A 27,991-nucleotide genomic window follows, 5' to 3' on the forward strand; every position below is an offset into this window, starting at 1 on the left:
TCAAGAAAAATGTGCACCAGAGATATATCCTTTCTCCATATTTATTAAATCTTTATGCTAAGCAAATCCTTCAAGAAGCTGGACTCTATGAAAAAGGATGTGGCATCAGAATAGAAAGAAGGACCCGCCTCCAAGGACTCACCCGTAGCAACTGGCCTGGCGACGGTCACCTGGTGTCTGGGGGGCCCAGGCCAGTGCCTCTGTCCCTTCTGCAGCTCCAGGCCGACTGGCAGTCTTGGGCTGGACCCGGCTGCAGCAACAACCTTGGGACCCCGGCTGCTGCAGCGGCTGCTGAAGGATCAACGATAATGGATGGCAGCCGGAGAGTCCTCCCCAGATATGACACCCCATGCCTTCTTACGGGACATTTGAGCACCAAAAGTAACGCTTTTTGCACTGACTCCTCTCTCAGACTAAGCACATTCGAACTGGTGAAGAATCACATGATGGCTCATTATAATAAAATCCTTTCAGCCAAAGCGGCAATAGATTGCTCAGTTCCATTAAGTATGAGTAGCAGCATCAAATACACAGACCAACAACGAAGAGAGAAACTAAAAAAGGAGTTAGCACGATGTGAAAAGTTCAGATTAGCTAGAATGACAATGGAGGCCAATTCCAAAATGAAGTCCAGGTCATTATTAAACAGGCTGCTAAAGCCTTCAGGGAACCAGAAAAAGCTGACATGAGAGAAGAATTAAATGAATTGCCGTCTTTTACAAGGTCATCAGGACTCTCTTCGGAGAGATTCTTCCTTGGTCCATCTAAATCCAACAAAGCCTTCATGAATGGTACTGCAAAGAACTCCAGTTCCTCCCTCTTTAGTATGGAGGACATAGCTTCCCGGACCAGAAAAGCCAGCACCAGAACCGCCTGGGGCAGGGTGTCCAAGAGCTCATTCCCACATCCCCACCAGAATCCGTTAACTTCCTCCGAGGCGTCCAGTGGAGACTTCTTGGATAAACCTTCTGAACTCTTTTCTAACAAGCCATTGCCATTCACTCCATGAACTTTAAAGATAGAAGCAAAATCTTTCCTGTCACAGTATCAGTATTACACACCTGCCAAAAGGAAAAGAAAATCCTCCAGCAGAAGCTGAAACCCAGGCTGAACTGAGCAGTTTTACCTCTGATTGTCAGAAAGCAGAAACTGAGAGTTTGACAGATTCAGAAGTTTAATACAAAGCAGACAGTGCGATGTTTAACACATGGTAGCAAAGAAAAGGTCACACCTTCACTGTCATACAAGAGTAGCACAGCGTGGGATGAGACTGAAGACAGCATTCTTCAGAATTCTCATCAAGATCCTTGACAAGTTGCTCAGCTCTCTGCCCACCTCTGAGCTTATCAGCATATGGGACATTACCCCAGTTTTCACTGCAAAGCTCGTCGAGGACAAAAAGTCACTCTGATGATGAAGAACTATTGTACCTGAGTTTCACTGAAGATATAACAGATGAAATTTTGAAACTTGGTTTCTTTTCAAACAGGTTTTTAGAACTATTCTTCGAGAGACACATAAACGAAAACAAACAGCATTTGGAGGACGGGAAAATGCGCCACCTGCTACATGTCCTAAAGGTGAACTTGGGCTTCTTATCCAAGGAAAATTCTGATGTTGACAAATTATCTTTCTGAGATTTTGAAAAGACTGAGAAAGGAAAACAGAATGAATTTAAACATGCCCATGAACTAACAATTCAACAAGAACATGGAGAATATCAAAAGGCTTTGGATATGTTAATGTTGGCACAGAAGGATGAGAAGGAAACGTGGTCGTCACTCAGTGGTTTATTTATTCATGCCTGTCTCTAAAATAAAACACTGATCTGGAGAAGTTGTAATCCAGCAGGTGCATGATAAAGCAAGCATGGAACCTTTACGGGACAAGACCCTGAGAGTCCCAGAGAGCATAAGCCAGGACATCTCTGTGGAAGTCATCAAAGGTGACAGTGACACCGAAAAAGGTGAGACTTTAACTGCATTGGCCTGTCCCAGCCCACCCTTCTCCCAGGCTGTTCATTCTCCAGGGACACAGATGACAATAATCATGATGTGAAAAGGGCCCACTCTGAAAATCATGGAAATGAAGATTGATGATGGCCTTTGAATGTCTGGGCTTCATTAATAAAGAACTGAATTGGCCAGGGGGGGAAAAATAGAAGACTCATCAACAACCTAAGTTATACAGATTTCATAACCTTGTTTGCTGAAAGTGAGGAGAACCTGAAACACTTGCTGCAGAAGATCAAAGACTACAACTTTCAATATAGCTTACATCTCAACATGAAGAAGTCAAAAATCCTCACCACTGGCAACATGATAGACAGAAAAAGATTGAAGCTGTCAATGATTTCCTCTTACTTAGATCCAAAATCAATATCCTGGGTGCCAGCAGTCAGGACATCAGTAGACATATTGTTTGGGGCAAGTCCAATGTCAGGGACCACTCCAAATCACTGAAGAGATGCAGATGACACAACCCTGCTTGCTGAAACTGAGGAGGACCTGAAGTGCTTGCTGCAGAAGGTCAAGGACTACAGTCTTCAATATGGATTGAAGATCAACATCAAGAAAACAAAGATTCTCACCACTGAACCAATTGGCAGCATCAATATGGATGGTGAAGAGATTGAGATAGTTAACAGTTTTAGTTTACTTGGCGCCATAGTCAACACTCTTGGTAACAACAGCCAGAAAATCAGGAGACGAACTGCATTGGGAAAGTCAGCTGTGAGGGACCTCTCAAGAGTACTGAAGAGCAATGACATTGGGCTGGAGACTAAGGTGTGCCTGATCCAGGTTACAGTCTTTGTGATTACATGCCATGCATCAGAGAGTTGGACAGTGAATAGGGATGATAGGAAGATAATTGATGCCTTTGAGCTGTGGTGCTGGAGAAGAGTATTGAATAGACCATGGACTGCTAGAAAAACAAACAGGTTTGTCCTGGAGAGGGTGAAGCCAGAGTCCTCCTTGGAGTCAAGGATTCTAAAACTACGTCTGACATACTTTGGATATGTTGCAAGGAGGGACTGGTTCTTGGAGAGGGACATCATGCTTGGAAGAGTGGAGGGACAGTATAGGAGAGGAAGACACTCGAGATGGATCGATTCTGTTAGTGTTTGAAACAGCAAGGTTGGCACAGGACAGAATGGCGTTTAGGTCTCTTGCACATAGGGTCGCTATGAGTCACAATGACTCAATGGCACATAACAACAACAACAACGATATCAGTTTGAAGACTTAGGTGTGTCTGATTCAGGTCACTCGCTATGCATCCAGATCTGGACAATGAAAAGAATGACAGCAGAAGAATTGTTATCTTTGAGTTGTGGTACTGCCAAAGGAACAAATAAATATGCCTTGGGGAAAGTGCACTCAGAGTGCTTCTTGGAGGCAAGTATGGTGAAGCTTCGTCTCATACTTTGGATATGTTGCTAGGAGAGTCTACTTGTTACAAAGGGACACCATGCTCAGAAAGGTAGAGGGTCAGTTAAAAATAGAACTTCAACAAAATGGATTGGCACAGTGACTGCAGCAGTGGGCTCAAGTATGTCAGAGATGATGAGGATGGCACAGGATAGGACAGGGCTCAAAGCTGTTGTTTATAGGATTGCTATGAGTTGTATATCTAAAAACAACAGTGGTATCTCTGTTATAGAAGCAATAGATAGCTAAAACAGGGGTGGGAGTGGGGCAAGGAATGTACTAGATTGTATCAATTCAAAGATACTGCCACCAAGTCAGAACCTACTCATAGCTGATTCTTTGTTGAGTTTCAAAGGTTGTAAATCACACTGGTGGTGAATTATTATCCTTCTTTGGTGGATCCTCCGCTATGGGTTAACAGCATTACTCCCTAATGACTACTCAGTAGAGCTCCCTAATAGATTGTAGAATGTCTCCAAAACAATTCCTACCCTCCCAGAACGTCAGGCCATATTTGTAAATAGAATCTTTGCTGATATAATTAAGATAAGGATCTACATGAGATTGCCAGGGAGAGTGTCCTTATAGGAGGAAGATAAGGACACAAAGAATCACAGGGAAGATGTGAAGATAGAGGCAGTTGTTGGAACTATGCTGTCACAAGTCTAGGAACATCTGTGGCAACCAGAAGCCAAAAAACGTCAAAGCAGGATTCTTCTCTAGAACCTTTGGTGAGAGTATTGTTTGGTTCTGTTGACATCCTGATTTCAGACTTCTTGCTTCCAGAGCAGTGAGACCATGAATTTCTGTTGTTTTAAGCCATCTGGCTTGTGATACTTGTTAGAACAGTCCTAGGAAACCAATATGAAGGATACGGAACAATTACTTAGTGTTTGAAAAAAGGATTTCATGTCAGTTCTCTGAGGGCAGCATCTTATCATCCCATTTTGCACTAGAGAAAACTTATTTTTTTTATTATCATTAAATTTTATTAGTTTCAATGAACACTCACAGGGATTCTGGGCTTTCACTCCTTCATTGCCGCACCATTCTCTCCACCCTCCTCCCCAGTTTGTTCTTCTTCCCCGCCATCCGAATGTCTGTTTTAATTGTCCAATTGCCACAGTGCTGGTCAAAGTCAGTTCTGATTAATCTCCTTTGTCAGTGTGTCCTTTGCCATTCCCTATCACTCCTCCCTGAGAGAGACTTCACCCTGAGTCATAAGGAAAAGGGGATGGCGTATTCTCATTGATTCTCAAAAGTGGTGAGCTACCCAAGGGCATGAAACCAAATAGGAACATGGATTGAGTCTCCTAGTATGATGTCAGACAGTAGTCTACTATTTGCTTCGCTGTCCCCTCTAGCCATGGACCTATTGAATATCCCATGGCCTGCCTAAAGAAAAACAATTCTATTTTCAAGGAAGTACAACCTGGGTCCTCCTTAGAGGCAAGTGTGCTGAATCTTTTTCTCACATACTTTGGACATGTTGTCAGGAGGGTCCAGTCCTTGGAAAAAGACATCATGCTGGAGAAGGTGGAGGGGCAAAGAAAAAGAGGAAGATTCACAACAAAATGGATTGACACAGTGACTGTAACAACAGGCTCAAGCATGTTAGAGACGATGAGGATGGCGCAAGATAAGACAAGGTTCAGATCTGTTCATAGGCTTGCTGTGAGTCATAGGTGAATTGATGGCACCTCCAGAAGGAGCATGGTGGTGTGAGCGCAGGAATCGTGGCAAACTTTTGGAGTTGACTGCTTTCCGGGCATGTTTGATGTGCAGGTTTGCTCTGTCCCAGGAGCGAGACTAGCCAGCCTGGGCCTAGGGTTTGAACCAGGAGGCGGCCTTAAGCCCAAAGTGCCCTCAGGCCTGCGGCCCTCAACCAGGTTCAAATTGTTTTCCTGTCAAACATTCTTCTAGGTGGTATAGCACTGGTCTGTGCATTGCTGTACAGAGGTAACTCGTGGTTGCTGTGATGTTGAAGACTGTGACAGTGAAGTGGCAATCGTGGTAATGGGCACCCATGGTGGACAGTGTTGGCTCGAGCTTCCTGACTAAATCAAGCCTGGAAGCAGGAGCGGCATCCACTTCGGAAATGGCTTGCCTCCAGAAACTCTATGTACAAACAGTCCTCAGGCTGTTCGTTCATAGGGTCGCTATGAGTCATCTACGACTCGACGGCACCAAACAACAACAACAATATTGAATATACCAGGGCGCTCTGGTGGCCTAGTGGCAAGAAGGTGCACTGCAATCTCAAAGGTGCGGGATTCGAATCCACCAGATGTTCTGCTGGAGAAGGAGGGGAAATTTCCTGTGCCAGTTGGATCTGACTTGACAGTACATAACAAGAATTTTTGAGAGAGAGAGAGAGAAGAATATATAATATTGAATATACCGTCGACTGCTAGAAGAACAAACAAGTTCATCCTAGAGAGGGTGAAATCAAGCTGCTCCTTGGGGGCAAGGATTCTGAAGTTCTGTCTGACATACTTTGGACATGTTGCAAGGAGGGACCAATCCTTGGAGAGGGACATCATGCTTGGAAGGACAGAGGGACATCATGTGCTTGGAAGGACGGAAGGACAGAGCAGGAGAGGAAGACCCTGGATGAGTGGATTGATTCAGTGACTGGTGTAGCAGGGGTAGGTGTGTCAGAGATTATTAAGATTGGCTCAGGATGGAGCAGGATTCAGAGCTGTTGTACATACACACAGTCGATATGAGTGGCTAGTGACTCAACAGCACATAACATCAACCACAAGACATAGACCGGTCTGCTCTTCTTTAGACTTCTCATTCTTGGATATTTGATATGACAGAAGCTAAGCTCAGCTTCTGGGCTGGAAAACCAAAAAACTTCTAGAAGAAGAGCCCTGTGTCAAAGGCTGTGCCGACAGAGGCATATGCTGAGTACCGTTTCAGGGGGTTAGAGTCTGAGGGGCAGGACTAAGGAAGAAGTATCACTTGGAATCGAGTCCATACAGCAGCTGCTGGGGTAAGATCAAGATCTAGGACAGAGTGTCTTCTGTAAATAAAGCTCCCAGGGTCCTTCAGAGTGCAAATATCCAGCCCTGCTCTTAGGACACTGTCTCCCGCCAGCTAGCTGAGCCAGCAGGGCTGCAAGAATCCTCCAGCCACATTCCCAGCCCAGACCGGAACAAGCACAAGGTCCTCAGGGCATAAACTATAATATATTTAAAAAAAAAAAAAGAATAATTATTAGTTCCAGAATAAGAAGGGGAAAATGATTCTTATAGGAAATTTGGAAAATACACTAAAGAAGGGAAGCATGAACACCCAAGATAGAGTCACTACACATTGTGGATTGCTGTGCATGGCAGAGTCCTTACAGGCTAATTTAATGTTATTCACACTCCGTGGTACAGATAATCTTTATACCCATCTTAGAGATGAAGAAATTGAAGCCCAGAGAGAGAGAGGTTTTAAATATACTTGTCCATGATTTGACAAGATTGACAGTGCTTACTTCGTACTGAAACTGGCATTCAAGTTGAAGTTTATATTGGGCCCTTCTCACTAACATATGTATTACATTGAACCATATGAAGTTTATTTTTTTTAAAGAAAATCTATATTGTGTATTTTAACCTAAAAAACTCAAACTCATTACTATTGAATTGAAACCGGCTCATAGCTGACCCTTCAGAGGGTTTCAGAGCCTGCAAATCACACAGAAGTAATCATTCCTCTTTCTTTCACAAAGAAGCTGGTGGATTTGAACTGCCTACCTTTGGGTTGACAGTGAGACTCCCTACTCACTAGGCCATCAGAATTTCCCATAGTTCAACCTAGTAATATGTTTTTAATAGTCTCACTACCAACCATCATAAACATTTTTATTTTTTTTTCTCCCTGCTTCTTGTTGTGTACTGTTGAAATCGGATCTTACTGGCACAGCAGGAGATTGCCCCTCCTTCTACAGTGGAGTATCTGGTGGATTTGAGCCACGCACTTTTGGGATAGTATTTTTCTTGCCTTTAATTCATGTCTTAATATGATTGTTGTTCTGTGCCATTGAGTCAACTATGACTCATAGTGACCCTATGAACAATGGCTCTGAACTTTGCTCTATACTGATCCAATCTCACCATCTCCAATACACCTGTCCCTCTTGCCACAGTCACTGTTTTTCCATAATATTTTATATCTCTTTTTCACTTTCTTTAAAGGAGCTTTTTCAACATATTATTATAGATGCTTTATCACATTATTTTCATGAATGTGTGTTCTTCTGTGTCATATACATATTTCCTTGTGGTTGAAATGATATATTGTTGTTTATTTTTGGCTGTCATGCATAATGTTTTAATGAGTGTCTCTGGAGAAGTTTAATATGACCCTCTAGCCATGATCTTGTGATTCCCACCAGAGATCTATATAAATAGCATTCCTGGTGGAAAAAATGGTTAAGTGCTTGGTTGCGAGCCATAGTTCAAGTTCCCCAGCCAGTTCAGGAGAGCAAGGTGTGGCAATCTGCTTCTGTAAAAATTTTACAACCTTAGAAACTTTATGGGGCAGTTCTACCCAGCCCTATAGGGTTACTATTAGTCAAAATCTATTTGACTACAACCGATATAAAAATAATATGCTTGTGGCCCTTGGAGAGTCTACTAATAATGCAAATAAGATGCATGAAACACTTGGGGGCAGGCCACAATGCAATTAAGGTGTATAGAGTCCTTGTAGGGGGTTGGTCAATTTTGTCATCCCACTGGCTTTAAAGAGAGCTAATCCCAGACAGTAAGAAGGAGTTTACACTCTCAACAAAATGAAGGATCAAGATTTAGATGCACCCTTTGGTTCCAGGGTCCCAGTGCTGAGAACTTCCTAGACCGAGGGAAGGTAATATAAACACACGAAGCCACAGAAACATAAGCAGCATGGGCTATGTGACAATGTGTGTTGGTACAGTATGCTCCCAGCCCACAGAATCAGAGCATGGAGACGGTCTAGATAGGAGGTTTGTACGTGGAATGAGACGCCTTGAGGCATTTGTTGGCAGAACATGGTTTGCCTAGCCAATACACAGCGAGAAAATTCAGAACCTTTGAGCAGGAAGCTTCCTCTGGGTATTTACTTGCAAAGCTAAAAGAGCTTTGTAACACTTGTTTGAGCAGGACAGAGACCAGGGTTGAGAGGAGCCTGTCCTCTTAGGACCAAGAGGAATCCTGTCCTCGGGGGCGTGCATGTGGAGAGAAGAGCCTGTTTGCTTATATAGGCAAGAGGAGCTGAGAGAGATGTTCTTTACCAAAGAAGAGAGGGTGTAAAAGGAGTCAGGGCAACATGGGGATGGCCAAGTCTTACCCCTGCTAGCTCTATGAAGGGGAATTATCACCATCAACATCTACAGGCTAAAGCTGATTGCTATAAGGTCAGACATCACCCCCACTCTACAGCACCTACTTTTTTTTTAAATTATTATTTTTTAAATTGATATTTAAACAAAAGTTTACAGAAAACGTGGATTTCCGTTCATTCATTGTTGCACACTTTCCTCCTTGCCCACCCCTCCCCCAAGTTCACTTTTCTCTTTGACAGGTGAAAAAAAAACATTCTTTCATTTTTATACAATCTCCCCTTGCCAATCCACTCCACTATGTAGGTTGCATTCTGGACTCTTAGCATGACAATAATACCTAATCATATATTCCTCCTAAATAGTACTCTCCTTCATCTGTTTCAGTACAGTATATATTGTTTATCCCCTCTTAGTTTTCCCCCAACTCTGATGTCAGTCCCGCTTTACAACAGTGGCACTATGTAGTATTTGTCCATTTGTGCCTGAGATATTTCACTCAGCATAATGTCCTCCAGGGTCACCTATTTTGCATAATATTTAATGAGTTCCTTGTTTTTCAATGCAGCATCATATTTCATTGTGTGTTTTTCTCTTTAAAAAGATACTTTCATTGTTGCACAATTTCTTCCCGCCCCACCAGTCCACTTTGCTATGCACTTCTTATTCTGGACTGTTGTCATGCAAATAATATCTAATCATATATTTCTTTTAGACAGTTCTTTTCCTCATCTATTTAAATGCAGTGTTCACTATTTATCCCCTTTTTTCTTGGTTTCCCCCCAAACTCCATGTCAGTCCTGTTTTATAACAGTGGCATAATGCATTATTTGTCCTTTTGTGACTACTTCACTCAGCACAGTGTCTCCCAGGGTCACCTATTTTTATAATACGTTATGAGTTCCTTGTTTTTCAGTGCTGCATAGTATCTCATTGTGCAAATATATCACAGCTTCTCTACCCATTCGTTTGTTGATAGGCATTTGGGTTGCTTGCATCTGCTTTTCTAACTACTGGGTCCTAAATTCACTGCAAATGATCACCCAGATGTTAAAGAATCTCCTTTTACTCACAGTTGTGGGGTCTATTAAAAAGGTTAGTGGGGTAGGAGGTAAAGGATATCACACAATGAAAGCCCAGGTTCAGTAAATAACAGTCCCAAGCCAAGTCAACAGAAAGATACAATCCCTCAATTATTCCAGGCAGCTGGAGCAGGAACCTCTGACTCCAAGGGACTGTGCTGCTTCTTCCCTGGTGCTGAGGTTCCCATTGCAAGAGCTCTGACCTGGCTCCATCTAGCTCTGTCAGGCTTTGCCTTGTCACAGTCTCACTGAAGTCTGATTAGCTCTCTTTCTTGTATTAGTTGATGCTGTTGATGATGTAGGTGGGCTGCCTGACTTCAAGACTACTGGATCATTTAAGGAGGCCAAATTCTTGGCAGACCTACACCACCACAGAGGAATGTATGCTCCAATTCAGGGGAGCCTTCTAGACTTTACCTACGTGTTTCCTGAGCCTCATCCCATTTTGTAGTTTGCTGAACCTAATTCCAAACACTGATTGTTTCCCTGATAAACTGCATAACTGTGAATATGATCTCGGAATTATCTCTTGCCTTTGCAGCGATTTTTTTTTCTCCCCCAGCAAATTCTTGAATCCACCTGAGAAGTAGAGAGTTCTCGAGGAGGGATGGCTAGTATCAGAATTTTCAAAAAGGAACAGAGACTCATAAAACTCAGATTTAGGCTGATTCTCTTTCCTAGGGAGATCAGATGCCACACTATTCTTGCAATATCTTTGTACCCAAAGCTTTAACTCCAACTTTAAAACACATCCATTGTCATTAAGTCAATTCCAACTCCTAGCAACACTATAGCACAGGATAGAACTATTCTACAGGGTTTCCAGATCTTTACCCATGCAGACTACATCTTTCTCCTGGAGTGACTGGTGAGTTCGAAACACCAACCTTTGGGTTAGTAACTGAGTTTTGCAAACACTACACCACCAGAGCTCCTCAGGGATCACAGCCCACTGTAACTGTTCATTCCCTCATGCCTCCAATCTTCATGAGGACTCAAGTCAGTCTGCATGTTCTCCTTACCTAGTGCCTACCATGTGGCAGGGGCTCAAGGAGTATTTCTTAAGGAAATGAAGAAATATCAGTAAAAAATGATCAACAATAGAGTGACTGGACTTAAGATCACACAATTTTTACTTCTTGAGAACAAAAGTGACAGAGAAGTAAAAAAAAATTGCTAAAAATCAGAAAGAATCTGATTGAATTAACCTATGTGTTTTCTATCTTGAATATCGCTATCTTCAACAAGAACTAGCTCAGGGCCATTAAAATACTGTCAAAATATTATATTGTCAAATTCATTCATTCAATATTAATAGGCAAGCTTGATTAAATCATAGAATTTTCAGCTGCTTTCTATGCATCTGAAAGTTGGAAATGAGCAAAAGATAACAGAAGAATCATTGTCTTTGAATTGTAGTGTTCTTGGAGGAAATGAAGCCAAAACACCTCTTAGAGGCAGGGATGGTGAAACTTTGCTTCACATACTTTGGGTATCTTTTCAGGAGGGACCAGTCTTGGGGAAAAAAACATCGTGCTGGAAAAGTGAAGAGTCAAAGAAAGAGAGAAAGATCCCCAACAAGATGCACTGACTTGGTGACTTCAGCAATGACTTCTAGTGTATCAGAGACAATGAGGCTGGAACAGGGTGCGACAGAATTCAAGTCAGCTGTTCATAGGGTCATTGTGCATCGTGCTCAATGTGACAGCACCTAATAATAGCAATTAGTGGTAGTTGACTAGGTAGCACATGACAACAACAATGTGACAAGGAGTTTTTAGATGATGCAAACGGTTAAGAAGTCAACCAACTAACCAGTGGTTCCAACCTATTCAGAGGTGACTTGGAAAATAAGGGTTGGAAATCTGTTTCCAAAAGGTTACAGCTTTAAGAACCAGGTGGAATGCAGTTCTAGTCTGTGCACATGGAGTCACCATGAATTGGAATGGCCTTGCTGGGTGTGTACACTTTCGACCACATTTGAGCACAGTTGTCACCTCTATGCCTTCGTGCCTTGCCATACTGCTCCCCTTTCTACTCCAGTTCCCCTGTCCCCTCCCTTACCCATATGACAGACCCCAGAGGTCTAGAAAACGGCTATTTCCACACTTCAAAATATCACTTCTTGCAGCTTGCTCTTACAGAGCTCATGCATGTTTCCATAATGTTTATATTTCTATTACAATAATGATCACATTGTCCTTCAGTTGTTTACTTACCACTTGTCCCAGTGTCAGTGAGCTCTTTAAGGACAGAGAGTGTCTTACTCATTTCTGTACTCTCTGGTGCCCAGCCAATGCTGGATTTGACACAGTAAAGCACTCATGGCCTTCCAATAGATTCCACCCCATACCAACACTATTGGAAAGAGCAGACTATCCTTGTAAAGTTTCCAAGGCTGTAAATCTTTACAGAAGCATACTGTCACCTCTTTCTCCAGAGGAGCAACTGGTGGGTTTGAACCACTCAACTTCAAGTTCAAAGCCACATGCTTAACCACTGCACCCTCAGGATTCCTCTTTACATGCATAATCTGTCTCTCTCTCTCTCTCTCTCTCAAGATTTTCTTAACACACATAACAGGTGCTCAAAAATGTTGAGTGGTCTGCTTATATGAAATGTCTAGAATATGCAAATCCTTCGGGACAACAGGTAAGTGGTTTCCAGGGACTGGGGAAGATGGAGAGGGATGTTGTTTTTGTTGATTGCCTTTGAGTATCACGACTCATAGTGACCCTAAGAACAAAAGGTCTGAAGCCCCTCTACAACTATCAACATTTATCCAAGTTCATAGTTTCCTAAGGCATGTTGTTCAGGAAGTAGATGTCACTCCTGCTTCCAAACCTGTCATAGAATGTTATTACTTGAGTCGCCTGTGATGCATAGTGACCCTTTGTACAATAGTTTTGAAGCCTTCCCTGTCCTGAGCCAGTCTCACTAATTCTGACACACCAACCCCCATCACCCCAGTTACTGTATCAATCCATCTCATCTGGGGTCTCCCTCTCCTACGCTGTCTGTTCACCCTTTTGAGCATGATGTCCTTCTTCAAGGATCAATCTCTCCTGGCCAAGTGCCCAAAGTAAGTGGAGCAGAGCTTCAAAATCCTAGCCTCCAAGAAGAGACTTGGTTTCACCCTCTTCAAAACAGACCGATTTGTTTTCTTAGCAGTCCATGGTATATTCAAGATTCTTCTCCAGCACCACAACTCGAAGGCATCTATTATTCTGTCATCCTTAGTCATTGTCCAGCTCTCTGATGCATAACAAATAATTGAGAAGACCATGGCCAGGATTAGGCACACCTTTGTATCTAGACTGACATTGTTGGTCTTAGCACTCTGGAGAGGTCCATGACAGAAGATTTTCCCAATGCAATTCATCTTTTGACTTCCTGACTGCTGGTATTAAGAGTGTTGACTGTGGATCAGAGCAGGCTGTAATTGCTAACAACCTCAATCTCTTTTCTATCTACCCTGGTGCTGCCAATTGGCCCAGTGCTATGAATCTTTGTCTTTTTGATGTCGAGTTTCAATCTATATTGAAGACTACAGTCCTTGACCTTTTGCATCAAGTGCTTCAGGTCTTCTTCAGTTTCAGCAAACAAGGTTGTCTCATCTGCATATTGTAGGTTGTTAATGAGTCTCCCTTCAATCTTGATGCCACACTTCTCCTCATAAAGCCCTGCTTCCTGAATGATCTGTTCTGCATACAGATTGAAAAGGTAAAGGAAAGCATGCATCCCTGATTGACTTTCCCTTTCTTGATTTTTTTTTTTTTAGTAAAGACAATTGAGTTTATTCACTGAGAAGAGACGTAATAAAAGTGACACTTAAGTTCCAGGCCTGCAGACGCCACGCTCACTGTTCTCCACCACCATGCCGATGTTTGCGGTCAACACGAACGTGCCTCGCGCATCCGTGCCCGACGGGCTGCTCTCTGAGCTTACCCAGCAGCTGGCGCAGGCCACCGGCAAACCGTCCCAGTACATCGCAGCGCAAGTGGTCCCAGACCAGCTCATGGCTTTCGGTGCCTCAAGCGATCCTTGTGCGCTCTGCAGCCTGCACAGCACCAGCAAGATCGGCGGCGCGCAGAACCAGACCTACACCAAGCTGCTGTGCGGTCTGCTTTCCCTGCGGCTGCTCATCAGCCCCCACAGAGTCTACATCAACTACTATGACATGAATGCGGCCAACGTGGGATGGAACAACTCCACTTTCGCCTGAGGGCCACACTCGCCTGCCTTGGTCTGTAGTGGCCCTGCCCTTCGTGGAGTTAAGCCCACCTTCCCGTCCCGCAGGGTCTACATCAATTACTATGACATGAATGCGGCCAATGTGGGCTGGAACAACTCCACTTTCGCCTGAGGGCCACACTCCCCTTGGTCTGTAGTGGCCCTGCCCTTCAGGTCCTAATCCAGCCCACCTCCCTGTCAGGAGAAATAAACGGTTTAGGGACAAAAAAAAAAAAGTGACACTTAAACCATGTTAGGGTGACCTCAGGAAAAAAAAATTTGAATACATATGCATGAATATTTCAACAGTACACTTCCAATAAATGTATTCACAGACTTTAAGTCTCACACTCAGAATAAAATTCTGGCAGTGTAGTCTTTGACAGATGGTAGCCTTCTAATGATGGTTTGTTTCATGTTTTTGGTGACTTTCAGTCTAACCTACTAAAGAGATTATCACACTACTAGAAGGCAGTATTTTAGAGATGTTGTTGTTGTGTACTCCTTTCTTGATTTTGAATCATGCCGTGTTTGCTTGCTCTGTTCTGAGGACTGCTTCTTGGTCCAAGTATACATTTCATATAAGCATGATCAAGTGTTCTGAGATGCCCATTTTCCTCAAGGTTAGCCACAATTTATTGTGATCTACACACTCAAATACCTTTGTATGGTCAAGAAAACACAGATAGACATTCTTCTGATACTCTCTGCTTTCTGCCAAGAGCCACCTGACATTGGCAATAATGTCCCTAGTGCCATGACCTCTTCTAAACCCAGCCAATATTTCTGGTAGTTCACTGTCAATGTACTATCCAAGTCTTTTCTGAATAATCTTCAGCAGGATTTTGCTAGTGTTGTGATATTAGCTATATTGTGATAATTTCCACATTCTGCTGGGTTACCTTTTTTGGGAATGGGAGTAAATATGGATCTCTTCCAGTCAGTTGGCCAACTAGTTGTCCTCCAGATTTCTTGGCACAACGTGGTGATCTCTGTCATGGCTGTTAGTCCAAATGATAGTCTAAGTGTGCTCAAAAACCCTATGTACAATAGAGTACACTTAGACTATCATTTGGACTAACAGACATGAGAGGGATAGTGTCTGCTTAATGGGTATGGGGCTTCATTTTAAGCGAAGAGAATGTTCTGCAGCTATAGAGTGGTTGTGGTTACCCATCACTATGAATATGCTAAATGCCATTAAAATGCACACTTTAAAACACAATGTGAATTTTACAATAATAATAATAATAATAATAATAATTTTGAAAAGTTGGTTGAATTAAATAAAGTAGAAAAGTTATGGGAGTTTGCAGCCCAAATAAATAACAACTCAACAGAGATTACAGTCAGTTGTGAAATCTGAGGAGTCAGAAACGAAATCCTTGGGGAGTTCTGGTGGCCTAGTGGCAAAGAAGCTGTACTGCAATCCCAGAGGCGCACGGTTCGAATCCACCAGATGATCTGCCAGGGAAGGAGGGACAATCTCCTCCTGTACCTGTCAGATCCAATTTGACGGTACATGCACACACACAAAAATAATAAAACAAACACATAAATAAATAAATAAAAAGAAACGAAATCCTTAATAGACACAAGGAAATTGAGAGTGTTTACATCTGAGACCATGGCCTGGGGCAGTGAGTGGGAAATTAGTCATCCAATGGTCACAACTACAAGTGACAGATTAGGGTGACATCTGTAGGAAATTTGATTTAAAGACTAAGGCTCTCCCCTAGGGGAGAGTTTTAAAATTTAAAGTTCATTTAAATAAGAGTAATCTTTTTCTAACACAAAATATCTCAGAAGGTGTGGTGCAGGTAGTTAGAGATATCAGACTCTGTCCTCTGTCTAAACCATCTATCCAAGAATGAGTAGCCCTTTCTTGGGAATCCCAGCTGCATTTGAGGAAGTAAATCATCCTAGGAACTAAATAAAGGTGATTATATCACTAAATAAACATCTGAACTTTATGTGATGCACAACATAATCCAAGTTATCCACTGCCACTCAGTCAATTCCAGCTCACTGGAACCTCTCGGATGGAGTGGGACTTCCCCAGAGGGGTCCCCGAGGCTTTGGGAAAGCACTCTCGCTTGTAGAGCAGCTGGTGGATTGGAACCCCCAACCTTTCAGTTAGCAGCTGAAAGCATAACTGACTACACCACCAGGACTCCTTCACATGATATCTAACTAAAAAAATAATTTGGAAAGAACAATTGTATGAAACACAATGTGAATGAAGGAATGTGTGAAATCCAATGTACATGAACAAAACACAATGCATATGAATTTTGTATGTAAGTCAATAAAAATTTTGGACAATTTAACATTTACATACATCTTTATTTTACTATTACTTAGAAAGCTCTGGTGGCTTAGTGGCAAGAAGCTGTGCTGCAATCTCGAAAGCATGCGATTCGAGTCCACCAGTTGCTCTTCAGAAGGCTGGGCAATCTCCTCCCATGCGATTAACTGCCTCTGAAAATCTGCTGGAGGGTCAGCTATGAGTCGGTTCCAACTCTATGGTACACAACAATAACAACAACAACACACACAAATACATATATATATATATATATATATATGTGTGTGTGTGTGTGTGTGTGTGTGTGTGTGTGTGTGTGTGTGTGTTCTGCTGCTGGATTTGAACCAGCGCCTTCGGGATTGCAGCACAGCTTCTTGCCACTATGCCACCAGAGCTCCTCTAGGAGACATACAGCCTTTGAGTAAGCAGCTCAGCTCTCTCTGTACTGTGCCACCAGAGAACCCTAGGTTGTACCATCTTTGTTTCTTACCAATGATTAAGTAACAACTTTATACATATAGTTCAATCTGTTACATGTCTTTTAGTGAGTAGGTTTGTATTACTGGGAGATATATATCCAGTAGATACTGTTTTTCCAAGTGATTCTGTCAATTCACATTTCCATTCTTATATGAGAGTTCCAGCTATTTCACATCTTGCCAATATGTTGATATATATTGATCTGTTTCCTCATTTTTTTTTTACCTATTCTGATGGGTACATAGTGTAATAATGTGGTTTTAATTTGCATTTCTCTGATGACTAATAAAGCACCTTCCATATTTTTATTGGCACTGTAAATGCTCTTTAAATTTTTTTATTGTGATTTGAGTGGAAGTTTACAAAGCATACTGATTTTCCATGAATGCTTTAGATAAAGAGCTTAGTCTAGTCTTTTGCCCATCTTTCAATTGTGTTACCAGTCCTTTCCTTGCTTCAATTTTATCTTTTCCAGATGCAAGATCTTTGTCAAGTAGATACAATACCAATTTTTTTTTCACTCTGTAGCTTACCTCTTTATACTCTCCCAATGGTATCTTTTGATGAATAGACGTTCTTACCTTTAATGAAGTCTGACTTACCTATCCCCCACCCCTGTTTTAATACTTTTGATGTCCAGTTTAAAAAATGTTTGCCTCCCTCAAGGTCATGAAGTTATGGAGAATTAATTTTAACTTTGAATGGTTTTCCCCAAAATAACGAACTCTTTACATGTATTATAGGAGATTTTTTTTTAACAAAGACTTAATGACTCTCCATGGGAATCAGGAAATGCACTTGGAATATAATTATGGTCTGGACCTTACCTTTACTCCAGATGATTATGAAGAGGCTCAGATCTGAAAAGGTAACAAAGCTTGCCCTGGTTCACACTACCAGTAAACCAGGATTGGAGCACAGGGTTGAAACATTCCACAGTTTGATCTTAATCACTGAGCTCCTCCAGGAGGCATGTTGAGACCTCCAGAATGGAGTTTTGGGACACAGATGGTAGCTAGGGAGTGCTCGTGGCTTAGTCTGTAGAGAGTTGTGCTGCTAACTCAAAGTCTGCCATCTCTAGTAGCATCTCTGAATCCACTAGTGGCCTCGAAGGAGAAAGACTCTCTTCTCACTCAATTTACACACTGGAGGATCAGCTATGAGTGGGTTCTGATTCAACAGCAATGAGTGGGAGCTTCCAGATCAGTCTGAGAAAACAGAATAAAATTAAAAAAGGAAAGACATGCTAATCAAAGCAAAACTAAAACCAAACCAAACATCTACATTTAAGGCAGTTATGAACCTTGTGCTAATATGAAAGGATGCTTATGGCTTGGCAAACAGGAAGGCTTCCTTGATCCTTAAAAGATGTCACTCCCCCTGTTGATTGAGGCAGAGCTGAACTAGATTTGTCGCCCTATAGAATCAGAGTCTAGCCCCTAGGCCTGGATGGAGTTGGGGGCTTCGGGAGGATGTATAAATGGCAGAACTAAAGTGCATTAAACATTTCAGAGCTTTCAGGCAAAGTCTATTGGCAAGAAGCTGAAAGTCATAGAGAAGCCTATAACCACACCTAAGGAAAAGCTGTACTGACTAAAGATTTCTATCTTGTTTCCAACCGGATTTGCAGCCTATTCCTTCCACAAGCTTATAAACGTGAAAAACTAAAAGGAAATGAATGAATCTGTACACCATAAACTGCACATTAAGTTGAAGTCTAGATAATGATATTAAAACTAGCAATTTTTTTGCAGCTTCATGAACACTCATGAAATGGAAAAGACATCCAGGCTAGTGATCTGCTAGCACCTCCAAAATGATGAGAAGATTAGTTCCTTGTGAGTTTACTTTGCCTTTGTATATGTGATCACTGAGTTAAGATCTTTGTTTTTTCAATAAACTAATAAAAATGGAATTAAAAAAAGTAAATTAATAAGTACGTACATAAATACATACATACATACATACATAAATAAATAAATAAATAAATAAATAAATAAATAAAGGTGTCAGTCCTTAAAAGATAAGCATATTTCAGACTGTTTGGGGGAGACGACATTCCAGGCAAAGGGATCTGCAGGTGCAAAAGCACAGAGGTAATAAAGCAAGGAATGTGTCCTGAGAATATCAATACCTGTTCATCTCCAATGTTGTTGTTGTTTGGTGCCGTCGAGTCATAGACGACTCATAGCGACCCTATGAACGAACGGCCTGAGCACTGTTCCTACATAGAGTTTCCGGAGGCAAGCCATTTCGGAAGTGGATGCCGCTCCTGCTTCCAGGCCATCTCCAATGTGTGCGGTATTAATTAGCAAGCGATCAGCTCCAAGTACTAGAAGGCAGAGCTAAAAGTAGCTTAAATAATACATTCTTTCACTGATCACACAAACACTTTAGAGGCTTAAAAAGTACAACAGAAAAACATCAAGAGGCATCGTATGCGAAAACATAGTATTGATTTATTTTTTTTTTTAATTTTTTAAGATTATTTTGTGTGTGTACCATCAAATTGGACTGACTGGTACAGGAGATTGTCCTTCCTTCTCCAGAAGAGCATCTGGTGGATTCAAACCGTGTATGTCTAAGATTGCAGTGCAGCTTCTTGCCACTAGGCCACCAGAGCTCCACAGTATTGCTTTATGAAGCTTTTGTCTCACATCATGTCTCGGTGGCTGTCAAAAAAGTTTAAAACTCGCGAACTAAATGAGAGACTAGACACAGTGAAGCAAGGAATGGGAGGAACCTGAGATGTCTAGGTGACAAAAACAGGGAAGTCAGAAGGAGCTGGGGGAGGGGGAGGAAGATGACCACTTTCATTTTGAATGCATCGAATCAATCGGGTTTACAGTAAATCATGCATCATTATTGTCTTTTCCTACTAAAGCCAACCTCTGGTCAAAGGATAATTCTGAATGACTGATCTGAGAACTGAGGGAGTTTCCCCCACAACGTCATTAATAATTAGCTCTAGAGAAGAGTGACGCTTTGGGGGAGGGACTAACATGTATTGGGAATCCCTGGATGAGGGAAACTGCCTTATGTGCTTGGCCGCTAACAGAAAGATCGAAGGCTGGAGTCCGCCCAGAGACATCTTTAAAGAAAGACAAAGCGATTTAGCTCCGAAAATAATCGGACATTGAGAAGACTCTGACAGAGCTCACAGTTCGACTAGTGTGACACATGTAAGGTCACAAGAGGGAGAGTCGACAGCAGAAAGAGTTTTCAACGCGACGTGAACCCTTTCTGCCCTCCAGGCTGGTGCTTGAGAGCTTGGTGGAACTCTGAGCAGCAGCGCCCTCTATCGATAATACCTAGTGGGAGCACTCCTTGAACCTTCACTGTGCTGCTCTCTCTGCTTTATTAATCTTCCAGGCGGCCCTATCAGGCAAATAGCTCCTTCTCATAAAAGAGAAAGCAAAGGGTCAGAGAAAATGAGTAACTGCCAAAGGCTGTGCAGTGAGTAAGTGATAACTGTGTTGGGTCAGCTAACTCACTTGAGCTCTGAGAGCAACTTCAGGGCAACTTATGGCCTAAGTTGAGTAAGCTTTGATTTTTAAAAGGAAATTCTTTCCTCTTCATTTAAAGAATTTTGCACAAAAATTGGCTTTTATGTCTTGTTTGGTTCTCAAGTTTCCTAGAAGCTGCCAAGATTCCCGGAATTCTGAAGAAATATTGATGCCTCTGAACTGTGGCGTTGGAGAATATTGACTATGCCAAAGAAATCTAAATGAATAAGCAATAAAGTAGAGGGTCCGTGAAAAAGAGGAGCACTCACAATGAGATGGGTTGACACAGTAGATACAACAGTGGACATTCACATGGCAGGGACTGTGAGGATGGCACGGGATGGCGCTGTTTTGATACAAGAGTCGCTGACTCAACTGGTTAGCACTATCACAACAGAATTCTCTTACATCTGCCACTTTCTCCTAGATAATATTTACTCGGACAACCCACATCTCATCACAAAATGAGTGGCACTTTAAATGCCACTCTCTAACCTGGTTTGTTTCTCACAAAACTCGTTAATGTTTTTTAACCTTCCGGTAAGAATCTCTTTTTTTCCTCTTAGATCTTTCTAGTTTAACCCTTTACCATTGTCTTTCCTAGGTCCACGAGCTTTTTCTTTTCTCCTTGCGCCAATGCTACAACACTGCTGTGCAGCTACTTTCCAGCAGTTTGAACCTCTTAACAGCCTCGATGGCTACCTGAAGTTATTCAACTACTCCGAATTTGGATTGTCCAAGGTCCAATAAGAATTTGGTGCCAGGCCTCAGCTCCCTTCCCCACTTCCAAATGGAACACAGCTCAGATCAAGGCATGTACCTAAGGCCATCCTGCCGGGTTCCCAATTCACTGCATTCCTTCCAGGTGGACTCTACTAATGGGGTTATTTGTGTGTTTGTCTCCGCTTCTCATTTCCTTGCGCCCCAGCCAGGGAAGAACAGGGAGCTCACCAATTTGTGTACCTGGAATAAACCCAAGGAGCATTCCCCAGCGAACAGAACCACAGACCAAAAATGGGCGAGAAGTTTCCCTTGCAGCAAGTCGGCCCCCGACAGCGACAGTTCCCACTCCCACCTGCCCAGCCACTGTCAGGGATTAGCCGGGAAAGATTTTCCCCGATGCAGTGAAATAAGCCACCCAGGGATTCAGATTGCGCGGGCAGTGGCGGAGCCGCAAAGGACACACTGCCCGACAGCGTCTCAGCCGCCTGTCAGGCCCCGGAAGCAGTTTCAGCCGGAACCTTTCCGTCGATTCCCGCCCGAGCACTTTTGTGCGGTTCACAGGGACCGGAAGTCAGAGGAGGGGGAAGGACCGCAGGAGCAGACTGAGTTGACTTGGAAGATGAATTCTCTTACTCCTTTTCGTTTGGCGGGAGGTATGGTGAACCAATATCCCTTCGGCTCTTATCCCGATTCTAGATTATTTCCCCTTTTAGGTTCCAGTCCCCACAACTCCTTTTTGGGGGGCACGGAGCAGACTAGGAGGCGGCTGACAGGTTTCTAAGAGTTCTGTTTTGCCTGGCCAGGGGACCGCGAGGATGGCTCTTTCCCTCCGGGGATATTAGTTCCTTGTGGGATGTCAGTGACTTTTTAGATTTACAAAAGACTGCATGTATGACCTTTCCTCTTACAAAACCATAGTCACGCCAGAAATCTTTTAAAGTGCACAAGAATCGCCCTCAAATTCTAAACATTTTCAATATTCCTATAAACCGTACTTATCCAGTTGACACATTTATGTAAATAGAAGTGAAGGTAATATTCCTAACGAGATATTAATTACAAAAAAGCCTCTCTAAAGTTAAAAGGCACGTGGTTCGAATCCAGCCGCACTTGGAGAAAAATCCTGTGTGACCTACTGTTCTGGGTCATCTGCGACCTGCAGGAACCTACGAACAACAATAAATTGTCTAGGAGGAGATTGCTCATCATTCAAACCCTGTGCCTTTGAGGTGGCAGCACAACTCCATATCCACTAGGCCACCAGAGCTCCCTGTAAGGAAGTAGGATATCTGAATTTGTTCTTTTTCTTTTAGTGAGGTGGAGAGGCGCCCTATTTGCTGATGCCCTACACATTTCTTGCTGTCGGCAAAAATCCACTGCACCTAAGAAAATGAGCCCCAGCGATTGTGGTGACAATACAAAGGATGTTGGAAATGCACTTGACAAGCTTTTCTCTCAGGAACAGCAGGCTTCCATCTTGCATGTATTGAACACAGCATCAGATAAAGAACTTGAAGATTTCAAACAGCTTCGTGGAAGAAAGTCCATCAAAATTATAGAGCACAGGGAAAAGTTTGGGCTATTTCAGAATTTGGAGAGCTTAATGAATGTGCCCTCATTCCAGTATAAAACAGCTGTTCAAGTTTGTAATTCCATTCTTTGCCCCGAGACTGGAAAGAAAAAAAGAAAACTACAGGAAAACCGGGTCTTGGGAAAGATCATCAAACCAGACATAGGAAGAGAGAAACTTAAGGTAAACCGTTTTTCTTCATACCTGCTTCATTGGCTAAATATTTGAGAAGCTATTGCACAAAACATTATTGTGGGCATTGGGTTGGGGAATTACTCAGACAGGATCCTTCAGGCACCTTGTAATTTAGTTGGTGTATCAAGGTGTATACATGCAAAGTAATGCATTTATAAAGATATACACATATAAGTAACCTACAATGTAGTATGTAATCACTACTAATAAGGAGATGTACTGGTAGTGAATTAGCAGTTTAGAGCATAGAGAACTGTAGATAGTTCGGAAAGACTTACTGGAAAAAGTCAACATGAACTTTGAACAAGAGAATTAGACTAGTTGTAAGAGGATATTCCAGGCAGAAGGAACACTTGATTTCCAGAAGTCAGTCTATCCAAGGTTTGTGTAGCCCTTATTTGCCTAAGGGTCACATAGGAGAGTAATGAGAAATTAAGATGCAAAGATGAGTTATAGCTAAGAAATCTGGATTTCATCTATGATTTTATTAACAATTTAAAACAAAAGTGGGGGTTTTTTTGGTTTCTTTTTTAAGAGATTTAAAATTTCCAACAGGATTTATTTTCTGACTACCCCATCTTCTTGCTGGGAAAAAAGTTCTAACACCACATCTTTTTCAATATTGTGTAAAATGAATTGTTGAGATTACTCAGTTCTTTAGTCAGACATTAAACTTTGCAAGAATAGAAGTCCTGTATAGCATTATTTGATAAAATACTCTCACAATAAGCACCGTTTCTTCTGCATCCATATTAGTAGCATTTGGGAAATATGAATAATTTTTTAAAAGTTTATCAAAGCTTTGGATGCTCTTACCAGAAAAAAATTAGCACCTACACAGAATTTTACATAACCTTTCAGCAGATTTGTACATGGATTCATTGCTCCTGTATCTATAAAACATATTAGTAAGTCATTTGCTGATAGAACTAAATGACCCATGGGAGAGTGAGTTGATGCCTCTGTGCTGTACCTTCAGCTCAAACTTTGTACTAAGCGTCACAGAGCTAGTTATCAGTGACATACCTTCCTTAAGAAATCCTGTAACTCCTACAGAAATCCTGTAACACAAAACCCCAAGCCCATTAGCTTCCAATCTCCAGTGGCTTCTGACTTACGGGGATTGCATGTGTTTGAGTATTAGGACTGCTATACAGGGTTATCTTGCAGTAATCTTTATGGAAGCAAATGGCCTGACCTTTCTTCCATGGTCCTGCTTGGTCAGTTTACTGCAGACTGTTATACCCCTCAGGGACCTAGATGTCTTTCCTGCAAGTTAAACACAAGACATTTAAAAATAATACATCCTCCTCACACCTTCTCAGATTGACTTGCCTTCTGTCATCATCCTGATTAGTTATATCATCTAATTATGGAAAACTAGAAAATTATCCCACATGCTATTATGATAGCACTTTGACACTGTTTCATCACTGTTGCTGTCTTAGGTTCTAAATTGTCATATGTTAAAGGAAGTGCTCAACACAGATTCCTACCTTCTAGTCTATAGCTTCTTCCCTACAGCTACTAATGATCTTTCTGAGATGTTCCTTCTATTGTAACATGTGTTGGTGGCTCCTTGGAGCTCTGAGGACAAACCATGTTGCTTTGTAGAAATCATTGTCTCTGCTCTTTCCCCAGCTATAGCCTTTACTGCCTGTGAGGTGTCAGCCTGTATCTTTGTAGACATCTGGATCAAATAGTTTCTTGTATAATAAATGGTTCTAGTCCTCCAGGACGTCTCTTCTGACTCTTCCTCCTTTGTACAGTGTTCTTTGATACCATTTATTATCCTGTATGATTTTGTTCCTTGTTTCCTATTATCTAGACAGTCACTGGCATTATTTGAATATCTGAATGCCTACTTTGGGTTAAGAAAAAATAGAAGTGTCTTTGTCAATAGACTAATTCCTATTTATTTTTTTTTAGATAAAAATAAAGACAGATTATTAGAAAGTTACATCTCAAAGGGACAGATTTTCCTCCTTGAAAAGGACATATGGAGAAGCTTATTGATTACCTTTTTGGGGGCCCCGGGAATTGCACAGCCAACCAAAGGCAGGGAGTTCAAATCTGCCAGCTGCTCTGTCGGAGAATCATGAGCAGTCCCTTCACTTGTGATTTGTAACCTTAAAAACCTATTCCAACTCAATGGCAATTTTATTCTTGTTTTCTACTGGTTTCCTTTTATTGTTGTGTGCATCAAGTCAGAACTAACTCATAGCTGACCCTCCTGCAGTGTTTTCAGAGGCAGTAAATCAGATGGAAGCATCTGTCTTCCACGGAGCAACTGGTGGATTCGAACTGTGTTCCTTTGGTATTGCAGCAATTATCACTAGGCTGCCAGAGCTCTGCTGATTACCATTTAGTAATACATAATTAAAACCATTTAGTAGTACATAATTATTTACTTCATAATTACAACAACAGAACCTAATCTTCAGTTGATAAACTGTTTCTTTAACATTAGATGATTAGGAATTGAGATTTTAACTTCAACTTTGTGTGTTAAAATGTTAGCACCTCTAATAAAGACAGCCTTTTTGTTTCAGGCAGTTAACAGTATCGTATCTATTGTTTTTGGCACTCGAAGAATTGCCTGGGCTCATCTTGATCGTGAGAAGACAGTGCTAGACTGGCAGCAAGATGAAAGCTGCAGTATGGTCAAAGGGACGTACTTGTCATCTGTCTATTTAGAAGAGGTAAGGTGTATGCCTCCAAATGCCAATCTCCTTGTGTGCTTTAGTCCTGTTGTCCTAAAGGAATTTTATAAGTTGAGGATAGGTTTTCTTTTGGGAATAATGACTCTCTTGTCACCTGTAATCTTTTAAAATGGAATCTTTCTTCACCTAGTTCTGTGGTATATGAAGCTAAATGTTTTCGAGCATTACTATTATATCAAAGCTTAATTTTTCAAAATACTGTCACAAGTATTCTGAGTCTTCAAAACAGACAGGAATTATGCTTTTTTATTATCAATTTGAAAACTGTGGTTCACATAGTTTATGCTTAAAATGTTATATAAAATGCTTCATTTAGGAAAAAAGCAATGGTGTCAGCCTTGCCATGTAACAATTTCACTTGAAATTTGACACCACTTAAATAGTTAAGGGTGGGAAGAGAAGTGTGAGAAGGCATACAGATAAGGATGTCTTTTCTTTCTTTTTGCAACAATATCCTTAAAGTGGGAGAAGTTGTTACTATTTGGAGAAAGGCAGCTTAAGTGGATACTGTTTTGTGTATTAAGAAGTTTTCTTTCTTCTTTTTTTTTTTTTACATTTTAAATTGTGTAACTGTTAATTGCCCGGTTTTGCCCTGTATTTGCTTGGAGTTTTAGTATTTTATTCTCTAATTAGGTGGATCTCTAAAAACCAAACCAATAAATACTTGGGGAGGTTAGATGTGTATGTTTTCAAGCTCGGTGTGTAAGAATTTTTGCTTTTTCGTTGTTTTCTTCCACAGGTTTTGAAACATGATCAGTAATCACGTGTGTTATTTTTTTTTAAATGGTTTTGGTTTTTTAAAGTAAAATTGTGAACACTTGCTTTTCAAGGGCAGGGCATCTGTTAATGGATATTGAATAATATTGTAGCTTGTACAATGTGCCTTGTTAATGTGTTTCTGAACACTTTTTTCCAGCAACTTGAAAACTCAAAAGGGACATTTGGTTAGGCTATATACTGTGCATCAATCTATGCATAAATGGCAGCTTGTTTTCTTGAGCCACTGTCTAAATTGTTTTGTTTCTGTTTTTTATAGACATTTTTATACTGACTGATTCATAGATGATCAGTTTTATATACAGACTGAACAAATACAGCATTTTGCCAAATATAAGTGTAGCATTGCTTAAACATTGTGTATTAATACGAGTTCTTTGTAATTGGGTTTAGTGGTGCCTTTTGCACTACCTGGAAGTTACCATTTTTAATTCTGTCAGTAAATAAAATACCTTTAACATTAAAAAAAAAAAAGAAAACTGTGGTTCAGTCAGTCTCTTGTCAGGATTTATCAGTTGTAGGGCTAATTTGTTGATTCTAGCCTAGTTAGTTTAACTCAATCTTGAACATTTAAAAAGATTATTTAATCCATTTAAGTTACCCAATTTCAATCTCAAATGGACTGTACAACCAGAAGCCCATTTTACAGGTGAAGACGCTGGAGTTTAGGAAGATTAAACCGATTGCCCGAGTTTATTTAGCTTCTTCCTGATAAAACCATGACTATAATAATTATAGTATTTTTAAATAGAGAGGGGGCCCAAACATTAAAGTTTCATGAAATATTTCTGCTTACTTATGTATTTTCTTTTTTTAAAGATGTCTTCAGTCATTTCAAAGATACCGAAAGCTGATTTCTACATTCTCGAAAAAACAGGACTTCCGATTCAGAACATATCGCTGTTTCCTATACTGTTACATTTTCATATCGTGGAAGCCATGCTGTATACCTTGTTAAATAAAACATTTCCGCAGGACGGCCAGCACCGCGTGCTGAGCATGAGCCGAAGTGCAGTGGGGAAGCACTTTGAACTGATGATCGGTGGGGACACAAGGACTAGTGGGAAGGAGCTCATCAAGGAGCTCTTCTCAGAGTCTGTACTGAAGGCAGACCCACGAGTAGTCTTCCCTACGGATAAAATCGTCCAGTACAGACAGATGTTTTTATCTACCGAACAGAAAAGAGTGGAGGAATTGTATGACTCACTACTGCAAGCTCTCGCCTTCTACGAATTAGCAGTGTTTGACAGCCCACCTTAAAATTCTGATCTTAATGTAGCTAATGATATATGGGTTCTTTTTAGTCATCAAAGTAGTATCTTAGTGTGTGAGGTTTTTTTAAATGTTATTTGTTTTTTTAACTCTTGTGTTAATGCTTGAGAAAAAGGTTTGTATTTTGGATGTTTAAAGGGCGTATATATAGTAATGCTAAGCTAAGGCCAAAGCAATAAATATTTTTTTCAGATTTTATGCCTTTTAGGATTAAATGTTAAATTATCAAAATAAATTTATTTCTCGGGGAGCTCTGGTGGCCTAGTGGCAAGAAGCTGCAATGCAATCCCAGAGGTATGCAGTTCAAATCTACCAGATGCTCTGCTGGGGAAGGAGATACAACTTCCTCTGTACCATTCAGATCTGAT

General features: G+C 41.3%; 1 protein-coding gene and 2 pseudogenes across 1 annotated transcript; all 3 read left to right on the top strand.

Annotated features, from left to right (window-relative positions):
• Window positions 1–308: 308 nt before the first annotated feature.
• LOC102845856 lies at window positions 309–1,814 on the top strand (annotated as a pseudogene).
• Window positions 1,815–13,713: 11,899 nt separating this feature from the next.
• Window positions 13,714–14,061, top strand: LOC102847217 (annotated as a pseudogene).
• A 7,092-nt stretch (window positions 14,062–21,153) lies between these two features.
• TEFM (transcription elongation factor, mitochondrial) lies at window positions 21,154–27,611 on the top strand. The gene is made up of 4 exons (XM_006891065.1): window positions 21,154–21,739; window positions 22,400–22,839; window positions 25,404–25,553; window positions 27,171–27,611. The coding sequence occupies exons 1-4, from the start codon at window positions 21,154–21,156 to the stop codon at window positions 27,609–27,611; spliced, it is 1,617 nt and encodes a 538-aa protein (XP_006891127.1).
• The last annotated feature ends 380 nt before the right edge of the window (window positions 27,612–27,991 follow it).

This window comes from Elephantulus edwardii, unplaced genomic scaffold (assembly GCF_000299155.1).
Source record: "Elephantulus edwardii isolate Elephantulus edwardi_28Jun2011 unplaced genomic scaffold, EleEdw1.0 scaffold00094, whole genome shotgun sequence".
NCBI classification, from domain to species: Eukaryota; Metazoa; Chordata; class Mammalia; order Macroscelidea; family Macroscelididae; genus Elephantulus; species Elephantulus edwardii.